This window comes from Fistularia commersonii, chromosome 18 (genome assembly GCF_037954325.1).
Source record: "Fistularia commersonii isolate RoL2024-O1a breed Wild chromosome 18, RoL_Fcom_v1.0, whole genome shotgun sequence".
Taxonomy (NCBI): Eukaryota; Metazoa; Chordata; class Actinopteri; order Syngnathiformes; family Fistulariidae; genus Fistularia; species Fistularia commersonii.
The window spans coordinates 11,270,452-11,291,052 of record NC_141301.1 but is presented as its reverse complement, the minus strand read 5'-3'; the positions used below and the strand labels follow the sequence as shown (position 1 = coordinate 11,291,052).

General features: G+C 39.9%; 1 protein-coding gene across 1 annotated transcript in view; it reads left to right on the top strand.

Annotated features, from left to right (window-relative positions):
• cbl (Cbl proto-oncogene) overlaps positions 1-20,601 on the top strand; it is a 37,301-nt gene that overhangs the window by 11,529 nt on the left and 5,171 nt on the right. Inside the window, exons 3-14 of the mRNA XM_086164015.1 lie at positions 5,499-5,645; positions 6,368-6,524; positions 8,020-8,141; positions 10,156-10,293; positions 11,008-11,095; positions 11,770-11,901; positions 12,070-12,288; positions 17,605-17,736; positions 18,465-18,881; positions 19,187-19,275; positions 19,381-19,566; positions 19,669-19,757. Of these exons, the coding sequence (XP_086020141.1) occupies positions 5,499-5,645; positions 6,368-6,524; positions 8,020-8,141; positions 10,156-10,293; positions 11,008-11,095; positions 11,770-11,901; positions 12,070-12,288; positions 17,605-17,736; positions 18,465-18,881; positions 19,187-19,275; positions 19,381-19,566; positions 19,669-19,757 (1,916 nt within the window). The remainder of the gene's footprint in view (positions 1-5,498; positions 5,646-6,367; positions 6,525-8,019; positions 8,142-10,155; positions 10,294-11,007; positions 11,096-11,769; positions 11,902-12,069; positions 12,289-17,604; positions 17,737-18,464; positions 18,882-19,186; positions 19,276-19,380; positions 19,567-19,668; positions 19,758-20,601) is intronic.

Here is a 20,601-nt window from a genome sequence, read left to right as displayed (position 1 = left end):
TTTTGGTGAAGTTTGCTTGTAAAGCGAGTCAATATCATTTGTCTAGCCCAGATTACAGCTCAGGTGAACACCCGGGTCATCAGATGTCACCATCTCACCCGTTTGTTCTCACCCGGGATGTTCACGTTTGTCAGTGGGGAGCAATGTTTCCGCATGTGTGAAAATGCAGCTTGTTTTATACTCACAGTTTGCACCATCAGTTAAACAGCATAGCAACAGTTGGGGCTTTAGATTTATGGGTTTTGGTGGCTATTGTCTGAGTAAACCTTTGGCCCTTCAATAGCTGCTATTATTTTCGCTGCAGCTTGACAGAGTACTACGCTGCTTCTTTCCACTGGTCATTTACCATTCATAATTTGAAAATTCAAGTTTTCAAGATAAGGAACAGGTTATTTTGTTTGTTTGGTTTTTCCAACACACTAACAAACCTGGACCAATTAGTGTTACTCATCAAATCAATATTAATGTATTTTGCCAAGGAATGCTCCCAGCACTGTTTTTAATTGATGCTACATAAAATTAAGTCAGCTCTGAAGGCAGTTGAGGTAATTGAAACCATTATTTATGAGTCAATGGTTGCAGTTTGTAATGGTAGGTGGGAGATGAACATTCTGCATATGACCAGCACAGCACAGTAAAATCATTCTTAGCATTGAACAGAAAAGATAATACAGCTGTACCTTGATATTGCAACTACTTGTGACTCCGCCAATCTAGACAGGCTTAGTCTGTCATGTTGACCCTTGCTGGCTGTGCTGCTGTATATTAGCACAGCACAGTGCTGACTGACTAGCTGTGCTACTTTATCACAGCCAGCAGGAAACAGGAAGGGAGCAGCCAGCTGTAGGGTCAGAGGTCAGGCTATAGCATTGGGGGATGGTGGACAAAATCTCTAGTATTAAGGAAAAAGGTTTTTCCTTTTGCATAACTAATGCAACCACCACTAATGTGATCGTATTAGGTCTACCAACTTCTGTTGTCTTTTTTTTTTTTTGTTATTACTTGCTTTTTTTGCCCATTGGCAGTTTGCATAAATAACAGCATGATCTCCTTTTTTATATATATATTTTGCTATCTAGACATACAAAAAGGCACATTGACTTTCATCAACTATAGAACTTGATACAAGAATCACATCATGCATGTTTTTTTTTTGTTCTGTTTATTATATTGTCCTATGATTCATTTATCTTGGGGGTATACATTTTTTTGATTGAAAATATTGTTTCTTACCTTATGCCACTGTATACACTGACATTGCAGTTGTCCTCTCAAAAAAAAAAATCTCTGCGTCAACCATATTTTTGATCTCCTGTAGTTTAGCTTCAGTCTCAGCCTGGTCTCAGTCTGAAAACCCTGTCAAAACCCACAACAACAGCTCACCCACATATTCAACACCAACTCTTTTGTTAAAGAGTTTTAAGAGTCTCCTTGTCACATTTATGGGGCACTTGCCTGACTTAGAATGCCCCTCATAGGTGGTTACCATTATTAAGATAAGCATTTAACTTGAAGAGACTGGAATCCGAGCAGCATGTCAAATTTGAAGTATTAATAAGACACTATTTGACAAATCTACCCTTGTAGAAAACCCCATGAAACGTAAATAAAGAAACAATGATATTCAGGCACTGAACCAAACAAACTAACAAGGCTTGTGTCTGCAGTTGTGACGACATACATGTGCGGTTGCCTGCTTTTTGTTGGTTTTGGTAAAGTATAGTTTTCATTGCCTTGCATCATACTGTCATTTTGTTAAAGTAACATAGATTGCAGGGCTAGGGATTCTTTTTTATATTTTTCTTGGATTTAAAGCTAGTCCCTATAGAAATTGGATTATGTACAAATATTACTCGTTTTTGACAACCTAAAATCCACAATCTACAGGTCTCTTCAGCGTTGTACTGTGCCATTTTTTATCATCCTAGACAAACATGTCTTTAGAAAGACTTGGGCGATAAAGCTCTTCTTGAACAGTACTTAAGAAAGTCATGCTAATATTTGGATAATGACAATGTTTCAGAGGGATAATAATCATCTTAGTTCGGTGTACAGTTAATAATGTGTTGCAAACAGAAATCTTGCATATGACCCAATCAACAATGTCAACCATAGAGCTTGAGGAAAAGTGAGGGAATAACCAGGGTTGGTATTTTTATCCAAGCCTGGTAAACAGGAAGGCTTTTAGCCTGCAAACTAAACCAGTCTGTGAACTCATGTTTATTTGCTCTTGCAGATGGGTCTGGCCCCCTCCCATTCAGAAAGATTATCAATGTGCCACTTTAAATTGTGGGCCTTGGAGAGAATCTTCAGATAGATCATTTGCATGTGCTGGTGAATTAGAAGCAAAATTAGGTGTGGGCGTTGAAGAGAACCGTTTTGTAAGCTCTAGATTTTAAGTACCCTCGTTGAACGATTTATTTATTTATTCATTTATTTTTTTTCAAGTTTAGAGATGGAAGTAGACAAAGGAACAGCGGACAACCTAGATATGGAAATGAAACCCTCAATTGAGGAGAGCGAACTTCACAGAAATGGCAAGGCAACTGTCCTTTTATGATAAGGTTTTAGTTGTGTGCGTGTGCGTGTGTTCGTGCGTGCATGCGTGCGGATATATATATGTACACATTTTTTGTTTTTTAAACTGCATTGTCCCTTTTATTGTTTTATTTTAATTGTTTCTTAGGGTCAGTATTTTGAATATGTTTGTATGATGTCCTGGAGTGTTTAACAAGGCACCTTTTAATAAAGTGTATTATTAGATAAAAGTAAGGTATAGTAATTGGCTTTGAGTAGAAGAGGCTATCAAAAAACCATAGGAGCCATGGTCTGAAGAAACGGGACCTCTTCTAGAGAAGACAATGGAAAACAGACATTATTCACTACTACTGTACAACTCCATAAGCTCCTCATGAATTGTAGTTCAGTCTCCTTTGCCACATCGCACTCATATGGTTTGCAGTAACCCCAAAGACACGCAACAACTGCTTGTGGCTTCAGTTCAATTCAATTAGGAATTCAGCAACAAGAGGCCCCACTGTCCAGTTACTGCTAGGAGCGTATACATGTAACAGTTAATACCAGTTTGCAAGCATTACATTTTCTCTTTGTGATTCTTGCTTTGGTCCGTGGAGTTACACTATCATGCTAACAAGCACATGGCCATTTGGCAGGGCCTCCGTTAAAATCGTATTAATTCATCCTCACTGTCCCTCACCCCGACCCCCATCCACTCATAGTGTATGTAGTGAAGTGTGAGGCAGCTGCAGTGTAGTTACGCTTTCATTGCTCTCTCTTGTGCATGTCAATTCACTCTGCCCTACAACCAAGCACAATCTCCCTCTGTGCTGCCTCATAAATCATGGCTTTTTAAGGCATTACACTTGTAATGCCAGTATGAGCCATGGTGGTATAGTGACACTGTGGTTTTATATAGTCCTTTTTGCTGTGTCCCTTTCTATGTTCCTCTGTTGTGGACTTCATTTCTTCTTTCCTTTCTCGTCTGTATTTCTTCATTTATCCTTGTGTTCTACCCTAATTTGTGCTTCTATCTGTTCATTTTTAGCTTGATTTTAAAGCTATAAAAATTGATGTGAGCGCAAAATGGAGTGTGACTGTATTTGATTGTTTTACACAAAGCGTGTTGCATCTCCAAATGTTCTAAGTTTGCCTTGTGGAATGGCTACAAAAAATGAATTGTGCCATTAAATTGTGCTAAGCTGAGCAGTATTACAGTGAAAGTGTTTTCTAAAACAAGGTTTTTGCTGATGCCATCACATATGTAGAACTGGGAATGTTTTTGTCAAATACTTTGTGGATCATTAATAAGTAATGTAATCAGGGTTCATTAGCCTAGCATTTGATCAGCAGTTACTGTATGGCTGTTGAAACTGTTGACATGACACTCAACGTGTAGAATATATTTGAGGCCACCCATCCGAGAAAGGCAGACAAATTGTCTTAAGCTTCTTTCAGAGAGAGCTTTCTGCCTCTCTCCGCTGTCTGAGCTTTTCTCAGCGAGCATGACATTGCCAGTGCTTCCCCCATCCATGTCCTTGGGCCCTCTGACTAACATCTGTCTGAGCTGTAAAAACTAATAATTTGTGTTTCTATGTTTTTTTAGATTTTGTTTACATCGAATTATTATGGCCTGGTGCATGCTGTTGCTTTGCTAGAAGTTGCCCTAATACATCATCTTTATTATTCAGAGAAGTTGATTTGTGTGTTTTTGTTGATCTCATCAACTAAACTCATTGCTTCATGTCCAATAAATTGAGTGTTTTTCTGCAAGTTTATTGTACAGCATTAGAGAGTGATTTGCAGGTACAGCAATCCCACCTGGGTGGAACTAATTTCGATTTAGGTCAGCAGACACCAGGAGTTAACAGGTGTTGTCAACTCCAAGGTGACAAAATAGACATTTAAAGGGATTGGACCCTGTTTATTTTCTATCCAAAGGGAATATGGAGGATATTTATTCTGCACATCTTGACAGTCATTGATGTGCAGAGAATATGCAGTCACTATATGCATTGATTTCTTAACCTAAATCCAATCCAATTTTGTGTTACTACTTAGCAACACAGTATTCCACGTTTAGCTCAGGCTAATTCCCATCTGCCTTCGAATCATGCACTAATGAGTGCAGATGAATTTTGAAATCCCGGATAAGTCCTGACACCTAAGTGATGGATAGAAAACTGGCTGCCCCAGGGCAAACAATAAACTTGAGATGGAGTATGCTGTAACCGGCTCCCTTCACTGTCAAAATGCCTTTTTATGTTTGAAAGTTTTTAATGCGCTCCCTCATACTCCCACTTTCCCTTATGGTGGAGTAAGACTCTATAAGCATAACGGCCCAATGCATGGGGTTCATGAAGCATCTACATATTTACAATAAAATAATATAATATGTTTACCTAAGAGCTGCTTAATGATTTTATATGACAGTAGTATATTTCCAAATAAATGAAGTGCTTCAAGCCAAGGATGATTTGAGGACATTGCTTTGCAAACACAAATATTCATAATTTTAAACAGTTTCTTTTTTTACCTTTACAGAGAGGAATTGCTCATGTTGATAGTTTACAAGAGAAATTGTTTGTGAGAAATTTATTTAGTGTGTATTAGTCAAACATTAAAAGTTTACATTTATTTTATTGTAAATTAGATTGCAGGTTTGGATCGTCAAAAGTTTTAATAAGATAAAAATCTATTCTATATGTTTGGGGGGGCCATTTGATATTGCAATCTTATAAAGTAAAAATCAGGATTGTTTGTCTGATCTCTATGAATGGGCTAGTAGTTTTAGGATTTCATAGGTTTGCAGCTATACAAAACATTTTATCTAAATAAAATCAGTCTTTACAGGAACATTAAATAAACAATCCCTTTTTTTTTTTAAGTGCCATTAACCCTCAGTTGTATTTCACTTTCTAACAATGCATCAACCATAGATGATGAAGTCTCACAATCTCTCCCACTGTTGAATTCCACAGGCGGAATCTCACCAAGCTGTCGTTGATCTTCAGCCACATGCTGGCTGAACTGAAGGCCATCTTTCCCAATGGTCTATTTCAGGGCGACAACTTCCGCATCACTAAGGCAGATGCTGCAGAGTTCTGGAAGCGGGCCTTTGGTGACAAGTGAGTCCAAAATCATTTTGATATTTTGTTTTGTGTTTTGTGTTTGTACTACTTTGTTTGATTACATGGTTTGGGGATAGGCTGCAAAAAATGATTCTCATTATTTCGTCATTCTAAGACATAAACATTTTTAGCCACCCATTGCTCATGGGTGGAAAATTGTAAAGTTGAGTCAAACAAAGCAATTTTGCATGTGAATAAGAGGGCAGCTTCAAAGATTTTCCCAAGTTAGTCATTTCATATAAATTTCCTCATTTACCAACTCCTTTGTTTTGTTGTATCATATCTGGAGGAAGTGACCACAGATATGTGACATTTAGGAAAGCACAGGACTGCGTTGCCAATTACTGAGCACAATTTATCTGACCTTTTTATATATGCGGTAGCACACTGGGTTAACTTTTATGATCACAAATCAGCAAACTACAGTGATTTTTCTGTAATGCCACAAGTTTGAATTACATGAATCATTTCAGTTTGACTTCCTTGATATTGCAATTTGCACCTGCATGTAAAATACCACAGAATGAGAGAGCAGTTAATCATAATATACAGAGGCACCAGGCGGCATGTCAGTGTTTTTCAATATTATGATAATGTGACTGCAGCATTATTGCATGTACTGCTATAGGTTTTATCCAGTTAGTTCATATTCAATTCAATGTTATATTCCTATTTTTGATTTATACATTAAACCATTGTCACGTGTGTTTCTGCCCAAGGACCATTGTGCCTTGGAAGGTGTTCCGGCAGTCTCTTCATGAATTTCATCCTATCAGCTCTGGATTGGAGGCCATGGCACTCAAATCCACAATAGACCTCACCTGCAATGATTACATCTCCGTCTTTGAGTTTGACATCTTCACCAGGCTGTTTCAGGTACCTGACACCACTCTGTGTTGTTGTTTTTTTTTTTTTCTTTCATCGTAGTAGTTGTGTGAGTGAGGAGAAATATGCACGAGTCTGGTGGACAGAGAAGTTCATCACGGTCTTTTGCTATGGATGGAACAAAAAAAAAAAATTAATGTCATTAGAATCCAGCATTATGAATGTAACCTGATCTAGCATATCTTTCTTTTGGGTAACTCTTTTAACTGACTTATTCATGCACTCTGAGGGAACTGAAATTGAAACCTCTTTTGTGTGTGCAGCTAGAAATGTATAGTTGTGATTTTGTCCCTTACAGCATCCCAATACATTTTTCCCAGATAGCTATCAAGCTCAAAAATTGTTTGGGCTCTTTGGAGAGCCCATACAAAGAGTAAATGGTTAGTTTTTCATCCCAAATTAACTATGTTCATTCTATTAACAATGTGCTTGCAAGCTATTTTGTCAGTTTATGGGTGCTTGTGTGTTATTTGCCATACATTGTGTTTACGAAAGAAAAAAAAGAGACTAACCAAATGACAATCTTTTTTTTTTGTTGAGCATTTTGGTTAATGTCTATGTGGTGATAATGTTTTGTAGCACCCTGAAAAAGCAAGAAAAGGAGGGAGATTTCTGTATAGTAGTGTTTGCACTGTCTGTATCAAGTGGTATATTTCTTATAAATAATTTAGATTTTGATTGCATTTGTAGAATCATCTGGACATAATTCCTTTTCACATTCAATATTGATGTTTCCAGTAGCCCTTGTTTATTTCCTGAGTGACATTCTCCCCAGCCTGTAGTGTTTGCAGAGCAACTAGAGGCTGAATAAACCCTAAGCAGATTATAGACTACTCACTGTGGCAGTCCCTACACAAAAATGGCCTCTTCTCTTTGTCCTCAGACTTTGTAGAGGAAGTGAGGTTGTTGCCATATGGAGCAGCGTTCTTGATATTTTGTTGCCTAGTGATAATGTTTGTTTTTTAAAGTCCTTTAAATAAATCATTCAGTTCACCCTTATCAGTTCAAATGCATATGGTGTGATTCATATAATGAGGAAGACAAGTCTGTAATGAAACAATGTAGTCTGCAACAGTATGCATTCCTTTTACTTCCTTTCAAAACAGAAATAATGCCAAGCTCATTTGCTCAACCGTCTGCTCATTAACACTCTGTCAGAAGTAAAGAGACATAATATAATCTCCAATGTCTAGGTGCTTTCGATTTTAATTTGAGTTTGAGATATTAATGTAACTGAAAATGGGGATCATAATCACAATTTTGCTTTGGCTCATTTAGGGAAAGTTATTGGCTAAAATCCATTCAACTTTGCACTGTAAAGGACTATATAATGCCAAATGAACTGTTGTACATGTTTCAAATTCTTTAAGAATTTTCTTGGCCAGAGGTGGAATCTTCAATGTAAATTCTGTTCAGTTAACAGTCAATATGCACGATCCAGCTTGTTTCTCATTTTTCACACACTTTTTTTCGTCCTCATACGTAGCCTTGGTCATCCCTGCTGCGCAACTGGAACAGCTTGGCAGTTACTCACCCGGGGTATATGGCCTTCCTTACCTATGATGAGGTCAAGGCACGGCTGCAGAAATTCATTCACAAGCCTGGCAGGTGAGACACAAAGAGACAGGAGCACACAACTAGTCTGGCCTGTTACATTCAAATGAGCGTGTTTTGAATGTGGTGCTTATCTATATTAGGTCATGTTCTGTATTGTTTATTCCCCCCATCTGAACCGTGGCAGTAGGGAGAGAACATTGTTCCTCGTACACTTTGAAAACCTTTTGGGCTTTCCCACACATTGTCTGTGGAGGTTCTCAGGCATCCAGGTCATGGTGAATTCTTGTCAAAATTTTCTTACCGAGAGGCTTCTTCCTTCGTCCAAGAAGCCTCTCGGTAAGAAAATTTTGACAAGAATGGAGTGAAAATGTCTTCAAGTTAATAAATTTAAGTCCAGTTGCCACAACAGGAAGGTATCAACAAGAATTCCCCACACATTAATATGCTAAAAACTTATGTAAGATATCATTAAGGTGATTCTGACAGCCTGTATTTGTTGAAATGTTTAACTTGAGGAAAAACAAATACTGCACTGTCTGTATCATTATCTTGTTCTCTGTTATTTGAACCTAAAAAAATGTTTTCATTCAACTTTGATGAAACTAACATTGCCCGCCCACAACAGTGTGTCTTCTTCATTTCCTCTAATGTTGACAGCAGAGGAAGTTATGGTGATAAAAGTAGTCCACTTTAAATTTGAAACCGGTTAAAACCACTGAAATAGGCGTCAAACTGGAAACTCAAACTTAAAACTGATGATCTGCCTTTGTGGGAGAGCAAGAAAAAAGACTGATCGCTTCACACATAAAATGTAGTATCCCACAAGTCGGCTGGAACATCCCTTCTACATTGTAGCAGAACAACCCCAAACCTAACTCTCTCTCGGAAACAGAGATCTATAGATGTTTCACTGAAAAAAGGTGTTTTTAACACTTTCAGTGAAGTTGTTTACTTACTGTTATATCCCGTCTCATTCTAACTTTAGTAAACCTATCAATAATTGTTCTTGCAAGTAAAGGGAATAAAAAAGTAATGCAGTAAATGCTGTTTAATTTTGCATGTTGTTTCAGTCTCTTTCCACACAGAGTACCTAGATTATAGTGTTTTAAATTTTTTCAAAGATTTGCACTGTCTTATCATATTAACCTTCTCCAGGCAGATGTTGCAGATTTGCGACAGCCAAATATCAGATTTTTCCTGCAACCACAACTTAATTTGAGCCTGAGAGGGTTAAATTGTCGGTTATTGAGTATTGTTGCCAACATTTTGACAAATCTTGTGGTGACGTGGCTAAATCCTCTGAGCCATTTAGAATTGTAAAGTATGATTAAAAATGGATCAAGGTGTATATCAGATCTGACTGGACTTAAGGATTAAAATTGTATGTTGTCTGTGTGTGTTTGTGTGTTTGTGTTTGTGTGTGTGGGGGGGGCTGAACTACCACACTTTGGTCATGTAAATTTATGCATTATATACGTTCAGTTTTGTTATAATGCAACACACACCGGGAATATCCTCCCAAATGATGAATGACATTATTTTGTTTTTGTCTTTCACATGTTTTTTTTTTTATATTATCATAAATTTTTAAAGAGCCATGAAATGAAATGTGCTTTAAGAATAGAGCTGCCCAGCCTTACCTTACCTAAATTTTTAAAGAGCCATGAAATGAAATGTGCTTTAAGAATAGAGCTGCCCAGCCTTACCTTATCACCAACAGTGTGATCATACACTGAAAGCTATTGTAAATTTCAGTTAGTTTAGAGTGACAATGACTTTGTACCAGTTTTTGGTCAATATGAAAGTAAATTTTCACAATAAATCAAAGCTTTTCTGTGCTATGGCAGTTTTTTACCCTCTCAAAACCAGTTTTATCACCACGAAGCATATGTCCGAGAGCACGGTTACTGTCAGTCCACAGACATTACACTGTTTATTTTATGATGAATGCAGTAAATCTACCTTTGACAGAGTATTCCACTCTCCTCACGTCCCATCGAGATGCAATTCATACTTTTCATAACCACACTGCCTTCACAATTCATTTCTCATTTTATGTCCACAGTTACATTTTCAGGTTAAGTTGCACACGGCTGGGTCAGTGGGCTATCGGCTATGTTACGGCTGACGGAAACATTCTTCAGACCATTCCCCACAATAAGCCCCTATTCCAGGCCCTCATTGATGGCTTCAGGGAAGGATTGTAAGTACAAAAGCATTTACGTCTCATGTCTCATATTTGTGTCGCTGGATGAGGTCTTCTCTGAACTTTTGTACATCATGACTGTGCTTTGATACAATTCCAATAGAAGATCTTTGAGTGAAGTTCTCCAATCACATGCAACACTTTTGCTTATTATGTGTCTATTCCACTCATTCTGTCCTCCATAAAGTAAAATACGCACCTTTGTTAAAGTAGACAAATCAAGTTTTGTTTTGTTTGCTATGGGTAAAACAACCTTTCAGGCCAAAATCCTATTCAACTATAAAATTGTGTTTTCATCTCTTGACTGGTATCTCAATCAGAATAAAACTATCAGCTTCTGAAATGCAATGAAGTTAGTGATTTATCAGGGCAAGAATGACCTGTCAGTCTCCCTTGTATAATGAAAGCTGTAATCAAACGGGATACCTTTAAAAAAGCTACAAAAGCCCTCCTAACTCTTGATCTACAAAACTCTTTGACCCATTTGTGAAATTGTCATGTACTTTAAAAGTCCATTAATGTTGCAATTACATTGATAATTGTCAGTTTGAATGAATGGACTGAACAGATGTTTTTATTGTTAGCACCTGTCAGTTAGCTATGCCGTATAAACATTTAGACTGTGTGTATGAAATACATATACTTCATCAGCAAGTAGGTTATTTATGTCTCTATATAGCCGCTGCATTAATGTGCCTTCTGTACTCCCAGCTATTTATTTCCTGATGGCCGGACCCAAAATCCAGACCTAACGGGACTCTGTGAGCCTTCTCCTCAAGATCACATTAAAGTGACACAGGTCAGAGAAATGTGATTCACAGACATCAACCTCAGTAGGTAGTATTTTCAGTGATCCTTGCTACTGTTTTGCATTTCAATGCAAAATGACACACATGCTGAGGTCTCAATTGAAGATGTGGCAGAACAGTGCTTGGCAAAGAGGAAGCAGAAGTAGCTGTTCTGAAACCATCCATTGGAATTCAATAGTTTCAGTGACAGGCAGAGCAAAGTGTTTCATCAAGACACTGGATATTTTATATATATATTGTTTAGAATTGTTAGTACTCGACAATGTAGTCCAAGTGATGAAGAAGCAGTCATGATAAAGACTTTTGAAAATGCATCTAGGAAATCTTGACATGACCAGTCATTGATCTCTGTTTGCACTGTATTCATGTAAATAGTGACTTTTACTTTAGACATAATACTTTTGCACTGAAAGTGAAACATCTTTGTTTAAAATAACTTAATGATTAAGATAAGCCCTCTGTGGACGTCCCTACTTCCTTTTGTAATCTCGTCTCAAACATTCTAGAAATACTTAAAGACCAAGATAAAAAACATATCCCTAAAATTGAAATTACACTTAAACTCAGTCCAGGATCCAAAGCATCTATTCCATGATGATGCACCGGAGGATGTTTTTCTGCTTGGATTCTGAAAGCTTATAGTTGCTGTATGTCTCTCTCACAGGAGCAATATGAACTGTACTGTGAGATGGGCTCCACGTTTCAACTGTGCAAGATCTGCGCCGAGAACGACAAGGATGTGAAGATCGAGCCCTGCGGTCACCTGATGTGCACCTCCTGTCTCACTGCCTGGCAGGTACCTGAGTGGGTGGATTCATGGTGTGCATGCATGGGTTCATAGTAGGAGGTGTCGTAACTTCGAAAAGCGTGGAGGAGAAGAAAGCTATGGACAAGCAAATGTGTATATCCCCCACTTTTTACATCAGTGCATTCCAGTCTAATATTCCTGTTTGTAATCTCACAGGAATCAGAGGGTCAGGGAACGGGATGTCCTTTCTGCCGCTGTGAGATTAAGGGCACGGAGCCCATAGTTGTGGATCCCTTTGACCCCAAAGATACTAGTGGGGGTTCCTGCCGGGGCATGTTTGGGGCTGAGGGGGCTCCATCACCGAGCTATGACGATGACGACGACGACAGACTTGAGGACCCCCAACTCATGATGAGCAAACTTGCTTGCACAAAGGTAAGAGAATACCTTCAAAGTCACTTGACGTGCTCTTCCCTGTTTTCCGTAAATAAAAATACTTGAGGCACTTGGATTATATTTTTAAATGCCCCAAGAGCACCTCCAAGGGTGCTCGCAGTCCTCGTCTTTTCACCGTCTTTTTGAGGCCCGGTTCACCACATGAAATACTCTCTGTCTGCCTTTTTCACTTTATGTGGGCTCCAAGCTCTCCGCACACATCTAAGTCTTTCATCTCAATCTTTAATACTGCCACGGTAGCAGCTTTTTCTGTAGCGCACCCTATTAAATATGTGTGGCATACTCCTCCTTTGCTCTATCTTTTATCACCTCTAAGAAATTCTCTGTTTTGGTCTACTTATAGAATGAGTGAATAACATAGATCATATCCCTGGTTTTTGCTTTGGTTCTGGGCACTGAATATAACATTACTTTAAATGTGTTTTTTTTTTTTTTTCTCAATGTGTTTTCTTTGCTGGACTTCTAAGCGTTGTAATTTCTTGGTATGGCATGTTGAAACAGTACTGTAGAAATAACATTTAAAAAAGAACAATAAACATCCCCTACCGTAACGCTGTAGATCGAGAATACCCGTTTCAAAGTGCAACACACTGAAAAGTGATGCAATAGATAGTGTCAAAGTATTGGAAAATCTTAACAGCTACATCTACTCGGATGTTGAGTAGATATCAGTCCAAATGTCTTAAGTTTCATAATACAATCTAGATACTCAAGGACCATCTTAGCTACACAAAACTGCCAAAACTGCCATTAAGTTTTACGAAACACTTTCACATGAGATTGTGAAAAGTAAAGAGTATCTACCGAGATGAGAATCTCCTTCCTCAGTCCTGCAGACTGTTCTCTCAGAACATGAACAATGAGTTGTCGGGCCATTGATTTGTATTTTTACTCGAGCACGGCTTTTATTTGAATAATGTTATAATGGGCAAGGATCCGCTTAAACACATTTTAAAGGTCTGGGTTCATCATATTTAATAATAAACCTGTTTCAAAACCATCAGTGACAAGTGTCAAATTGAAGGTTTCAACTTGATGCTGGATAAAATCTGAAGTTGAGATGAATTTATGAGTAAGGCCACGCTCTATTGATAAACATGAAATATCTGTGGGATAGTCTATCCTGTCTCATAAACATTTTAAGCAGACAAATGACCCATGTCTATTCTTATTTATTTTTCACATTGGGACTGAAGAAGAACCAATAGCCACGGCTCCAAAGTGCAGGAGGTACACTGCTTGAGTGCACCAAATATTTGAACCAAAAAAATGAATAGAAAAATAGCAAAATATCATCAATATCTCTTGTAACAGGATATCAAATTACACACAGTCAATAAAAGTGAAGCCATGAAAGTGTTTGACATAGTCTCGTGGACATCCTATATCTCTGTTGTGTTTATACCACTCCATGTATGAAAGTTAACATCAATCTGATGACGATCTCCTTTCTCTAAAAGTTAGGGATATTTGGCTTTTGGGTGAAACTTATGTAAAATCTAAAAGGATAACACTACATTGTTATGCCATGAAAGTAGGGCATTCAAGTTGAAACATGCTCTTGTGATTTCTTCATTTCAAACAATTTACGGAAACAAAAGTCAACAACGGTGGTGGGTATGCCACAACAAAAATTGTCAAGGTCTCAATATCATGTCATGTGCCATTGAGCATCAATTACAGCTTGACAATGATGTCTCACGCTGTTCACCAGTCTACTTCTCATCTGCTGACGCATGACATCCCACTCTTCTTAACGGGCAGCCCTTAGGTCTGAGGTTCTAGGATACAGAGTTCCGAGCACCTTCACAGTGACTCAGCCAATCCAATAGGTTTTCTTTGTGATTCAGGTCTGGAAAAAGTGGAGGCCATGACATTCGCGGTACCCCAGTCTCCAGCAGCTTTCCCTAATGATGCAACCTCGATGACCTGGAGCCTTGTTATCCATGAAGATGAAATTAGGCCTGTGTTGTTCATGCAGGGGCATTGTGACTGGATTAATGATATTATTCAGGTAGCATCTGTAGCACCACCACCAAAAGCTCATGTGGTGACAGTAGTGACAGCAATATCGCACTCCTTCATGTCTCAGACATCATTGGTGGCTATCATTTCTGCTCCATGTGAATTGACTTTCATCAGAGAACAGCACTGAGGCCCACCAGTCCTTCTTCCGGCATAAATGCTTCCCGACCCATGCGAGACAATGCCACACCTGGCCTGGAGGTGTGGTCAGGTACCCTTGCGAGGTCGTCTAGTATGCAGACCACACTTCTTCTTCTTCTTTCGGCTTTTCCCGTCAGGGGTCGCCACAGCGAGTCAACCTTCTCCATCTAACCCTATTCTCTGTATCTTCCTCTCTCACACCAGCTACCTTCATATCCTCTCTCACTACGTCCATAAATCTTCTCTTTGGTCTTCCTCGAGACCTATTGCCTGGCAGCTCCATTTCCAGCATCCGTCTACCAATATATTCACTATCTCTTCTCTGTACATGACCGAACCATCTCAGTCTGGCTTCTCTGACCTTCTCTCCAAAACATCGAACATGTTCCGTCCCTCTGATAGACTCATTCCTGATCCTATCCATCCTGGTCACTCCCAAAGAGAACCTCAACATCTTCATCTCTGCAACCTCTAGTTCTGTCTGCTGTCTTTTGGTCATTGGAACAGTTTCTAGTCCATACATCATCGCTGGTCTCACCACTGTCTTGTACACCTTTCCTTTTATTCTGGCCGATAGTCTTCTATCACATAGTACCCCTGACACTTTTCTCCACCCATTCCAACCTGCTTGGACCCGTCTCTTCACCTCTTTTCCGCACTCTCCGTTGCTCTGGACTGTTGACCCTAAGTACCTGAAATCCTCCAGCTTCTTGATCTCCACTCCCTGTAGCCTCACCGCTCCACCCGAGTTCCTCTCGTTCACACACATATATTCTGTCTTGCTGCGACTAACTTTCATTCCTCTCCTTTCCAGAGCATACCTCCACCTGTCTAGATTTTGTTCTACCTGTTGTCTGCTCTCACTACAGATCACAATGTCATCCGCAAACATCATGGTCCATGGGGATTCCTGTCTAACCTCATCTGTCAGCCTATCCATCACCATTGCGAACAAGAAGGGGCTCAGAGCTGATCCCTGATGGAGTCCCACCTCCACCTTGAACTTCTCGGTTACCCCTACAGCACACCGTACCAGTGTCTCACAGCTAGCATACATGTCCTGCACCAGTCTAACATACTTCTCTGCCACTCCAGACTTCCTCATACAATACCAGAGCTCCTCTCTTGGCACCCTGTCATATGCTTTTTCTAGGTCTACGAAAACGCAATGCAGCTCCCTCTGGCCTTCTCTGTACTTTTCTATTAGCATTCTCAACGCAAATACTGCATCTGTAGTACTCTTCCTAGGCATGAAGCCATACTGCTGTTCACAAATGCTGACTTCTGCTTTCAGTCTAGTTTCCACTACTCTTTCCCATAGCTTCATTGTATGGCTCATCAACTTTATCCCTCTGTAGTTGCCACAATTCTGCACATCCCCTTTATTCTTAAAAATAGGCACCATCACACTTTGTCTCCATTCTTCAGGCATCTTCTCACTCTCTAAGATCCTGTTGAATACCACACTGCTGCACACAATTTAGAATGGTCTGCCTCTCACATCCCTTAAATGTACCTCGAAATGAGCGGCATTCTCCATTCAGTTCCGGTTCTATTCCTCTCCGTATCTCTGTTGTAACCAGTTGATGACACACTGTGATTCTCTAAGCCCAGCGGCCACATCCATCTAAGAACATCCTGTTTCAAGCTTCCCAATGGCGAGGTGGCGCACTGTTGATCAATTGTTAGGTGTGGTCTGGGTCTCATGATGTGAAAAAGTGAACAGCAGGATGAGGAGGACTGTTTAAATTCCGATTCTGATTGAACCAGGAAAATGTATCGGTCGATTGAGGAATCCAAAAGCCTGTCGTGAATTTTGCCGTTAGGATCCTAGTTAGAGAACAGCAAGTTGTGTAAAAAGTCCAGGCACATTGAACAGTTGGACATGTACATTTGAAAGTTTAGAGATGGTCACATTAAGTTCACCTGTAAAGGTTGTGGTGCACTTTAGGTTAATCCTAAAATTTCACCCGAAAGCCAAATATCCCGAACCTTTTGTGAGTAGTGTGTGTATGTTTGTGTATATATGTATATATTGATTGATCTGTATAAATATATATACACAGATCACAGATCACATATACATAAAAGTTGTTTATCAGTTGATGGAGTGGCTGTGCGATGAGTCATAATTGTTGCTAAAGTTGTTGTTCCATGCATTTTAGGCTAAGAGAGACCGCAATCTTCCACCATTTGTTTTTTCTTTTGAAGGACAACAGTCTGTCTTTGGCTGGAAGGCAAAAAGCAAGTATTGTAATTGTGCTGTATGCAAATTCATCTGCACTCCCAACATACCAGAATTAGTCTAATTTAGCAGCTTACCGCAGTTTCCTGAGTACGTCTTGAAACAAAATGAGTGAGTCTCTATCTTTTCTTTCAGCTCGGTAAAATTACCCACTTTACCTAATTATTCATCCGCAGTGTGACACTGCACATAAACAATAAAACCGCTGAACCAAAAGGCATCTGTGCATCCTATTTTCTTTTCTAAGCCCCGTTAAACTTACTTTGTTTTAAGATCCAGTATTTTTAGTTTCTCTCAAAACATAAAGTGATTTATAGTTACTTCTCAGCATTATCTCAATTAGGTAGAATAAACACATAGCATAATTAAATTCTGAAAGTAAACTCTAAAAGGTTGCTTTTCTTGATTTATGGTTTATAGTGCCACTATCGAATCCTTGATAAATATCCTGGTTTGGAAGTTTTCATGATACATGGTTCCCTCCCAGATGGGGGTTGGTACATCTTATCAGAAATAAAGTGGAACCAATCAAGTCTTCAATTCTTAGCGACTGGTTGTGATTTATAATTCATAGTGCAGCAAACATACTTTGTGTTCAAGACCACTTAGATGTTAACTTCAACATTGCTGATTCCTTTATGTTCAGCTGCATGTGAACTACCCACAGATGGCCTGAAATCATCAATGGGTTTTGGTTCTGTGAAGAAAAATATGGTAATTCCTGCTTGTCGTGTCATAGTTCGCTTTAAATCTGACCGGCTCGTTGAGGAAGGAGCCCGCACCAGATTTGTTTCTACCAAATTTATGCACTCGTCGTCTTCCGTTGTCTTTTTAATCGAGTGTAAAATTCACATCGGTTTTACCATCCTGTCTGTGTGGTTCAGGTTGAACGCCCCCCGTCCCCCATGTCTATGGCTCCTCAGTCTTCCCTCCCACCTGTGCCGCCCAGACTGGACCTGCTACCCCACAGACCTCCCAACCCCCCTGGTGCCTCCAGTCCTGGAGTCACCACGAAGGTAACCTCATGCTCCTCTGCCTTGAAATAATTTCTGACCCACCGTCGCATGAAGGTCCTTTAAGGGATTTTCTGTATATATCTCATATTGTCTTGTTTCCAGTATGACACAGATTTGTGATCACATACTGTTTTTAGGGTCATCCAAATTATCTTATAATCACCATGGCAACTTCCCCCTTCACCTGACCCACACTGTCTAAGATATTCATGTCATTTTTAAAAGTAAAATTTGGATCCTATTAAGATAAATGTACCTGTAAATGTTTGTTTTTTTTGTTTTTTTTTAGGTAGAGAGCTGAGGTAGATGTTTGGTTCCCTCATTTTGCTGCCTTGGCGGGGCATTAAAGTAGTTTTTATATTCTCACCAAACAGTCAGAAAACTGCACAAGGTTTCCTTTAAGTTCTTGAGAAGAGCAGAGAAGAGATCTTTAAAATAATCAATTTGTGTAGCTTTATTTTCTTACATATTTTTTTCCACTAATTTGTATGTGAAATGAGTAGAAAAAGGTCCCTTAAATGCGGATTACTGGAAACCAGTAAGCTGGATCTGCCTTAAGATATGCAACATTCTTTATGTATGTACATGATGTGTTTGCATTATGTTTTTGATGCTCATTGGATTTGCCAGCATTGTCTTTTTTTTTTTTTTTAACTCTTATTTATTACTATTTCACACAAATATTGTACAAAACCCACATGTGGTATCTCCATCTCTCTCTTCTCCAGGCAGCATCTCATCACAAAGACAAGCCTCTCCCTCTCCCCCCAGCACTGAGGGATCTCCCCCCTCCACCTCCACCGGACCGCCCACACACAGCCGGAACAGGCCCCGACGGACGGCTGCAGAGACGGCCTTTACCCTGCACTCCCGGGGAGGCCCCTCGAGATAAGCTTCCCCCGGCACCCCCGAATCGGCCGCTGGCTGACTGGAACAGCCGCCCCGTTCCTAAGGCCCCCACCTCTTCCACCTCATCTTCCTCATCCTCCTCGTCCACTCAAGTCTCCAGTGTGGGCGGGGAAATCCGAGCAGGCACCAGGGAGCTCTCCAACCGACACTCCCTCCCCTTGGCGCTGCCCTCTGCTCTGGACACACGCTCAGATTCACAGAAGAACAACAGCTCCCTCAGTTTGGACCACCAGCTGGTCAGAGGCGCCACAAAACACCACACACACAGCTCACGATTATATTTGCATTTGGCACAGTTTTAAGCTAAAATGAAAGAAAGAAATAGTTTGTGATATTTTAAAATAGCAAATGTGGCGCATTGTATTTTGAATAGTGTAATTTTACACAGAACAAGGTTTAATCAGTCACTCATGTACTAGACGACAATGTATTTCATTAAGCACTTTTTGGTTGCACAAAGGTCCATAGTGCTCGCACGGGTTTGATCTCGAGGTTTTTTTTCTGGCCTCACAGTTTATTTCGACTTCTGCTTTATTTTCAGAGTTTTCCCCCGGTGTCGAGTCATGATTATGACAACCCCAAAGTCAAGCCCTCAGCTTCTGCCAATGCTATCTATTCCCTGGCAAGCAGGTCATTTCTCATGCCACCATCACATGAAAGACCGACGCCCACAGTATTGGAAAGATTGGTCTACTTACTGAATGAAGCCATAATTCTGTGCTTGTTTATTCCCAGACCTCCCTCAGCTCTCAGGCTGGTGGCAGGAGAGGAGGCCCGTGACAGCGAGGAGGAATCAGAGTATATGATCCCGTCTTCTCGCCCCGTGCATCTTCCCATCACTGTGCCGCCTTTAGGGGAAAACCCACAAATCCCAAGGCCTTCTCAACCTCAGTCTTTAGCAGGACACCAAGCGTCCACACGGTAATCAGGATTTTTTCATCATCAGTTTTCAGACGCATTTTCATCGGTGGCCTCATCAGTTGCGGGACTACATCTGTAACAGTCTGGTGTTTCTTGTTGCAGGCTTGCATTGGCTGAGCTGGAGGATGGACCTCCGATGTATGAAGCCATGTACAACATCCAGGCCAAATCCCATCAAGCCAGAGATTCGGGTATTTTGTGTTTCTTTTTTTCTATATATTTTTGGATAAGATGATCACAGACTGTTCATTTGAATACTATTACCCTAAACTCCGGACAATAAGCCGCGACTTTTTTCACACGCTCTGAACACTGCGGCTTAAACAATATGGCTAATTTATGGATGTTTGGGGGGGGGGCTTACGAGCTTCACGCCGCTAAAACATTTATCCTCGTCACATTGGACCGATGAAATGACCGGGAAATTTTGAGGCCATTCAACTCCGCTCCGAAGAAGACGACTTTGACGGTTTTAGTGCGCAGGAGGAAGCCCAAGATAGCGATCAGCTAGCCCAGGGGTCGGGAACCCGTAACACCCAAAGAGCCATTTGGACCCGGTTTCCTCGGGAAAGAAAACACTGGGAGCCGCAATTACTTTTTGACGTCTAAAATAAAGCTACCACTGTATATATTGCTTTTTATTACCTTTACACTTTGTATAAATAAGTGTGTAGTGTGTTGCTTCTGAAATTCACAAAGTATTACAGAGAAAATTAAATTTTTTTTATGTAATGAACTCATTTTGAGCTTTGGGCTTTCAGAGCGTTTAGCAGAGCCTTGACCTGAATTTTAAATAAATCAGGAAAAAATCCCTGTGTCAGTAAACAATAAAAAATAAATATTTGCAAAATATCTTCATAAATATTTATTTTACCTGGTTTATGGGACTTCTGCTCCTGAACTTCTGTGCACAGCATCTGCAAATCGGGACTTTACCGGCTGGCGGGTATACCGGCTTCCGCGAGTGTGACGTTATTTTGAGCGGCGAAAAATAAAAAATATAATTTTATTTAATATTTCAAGATCACAAATCTT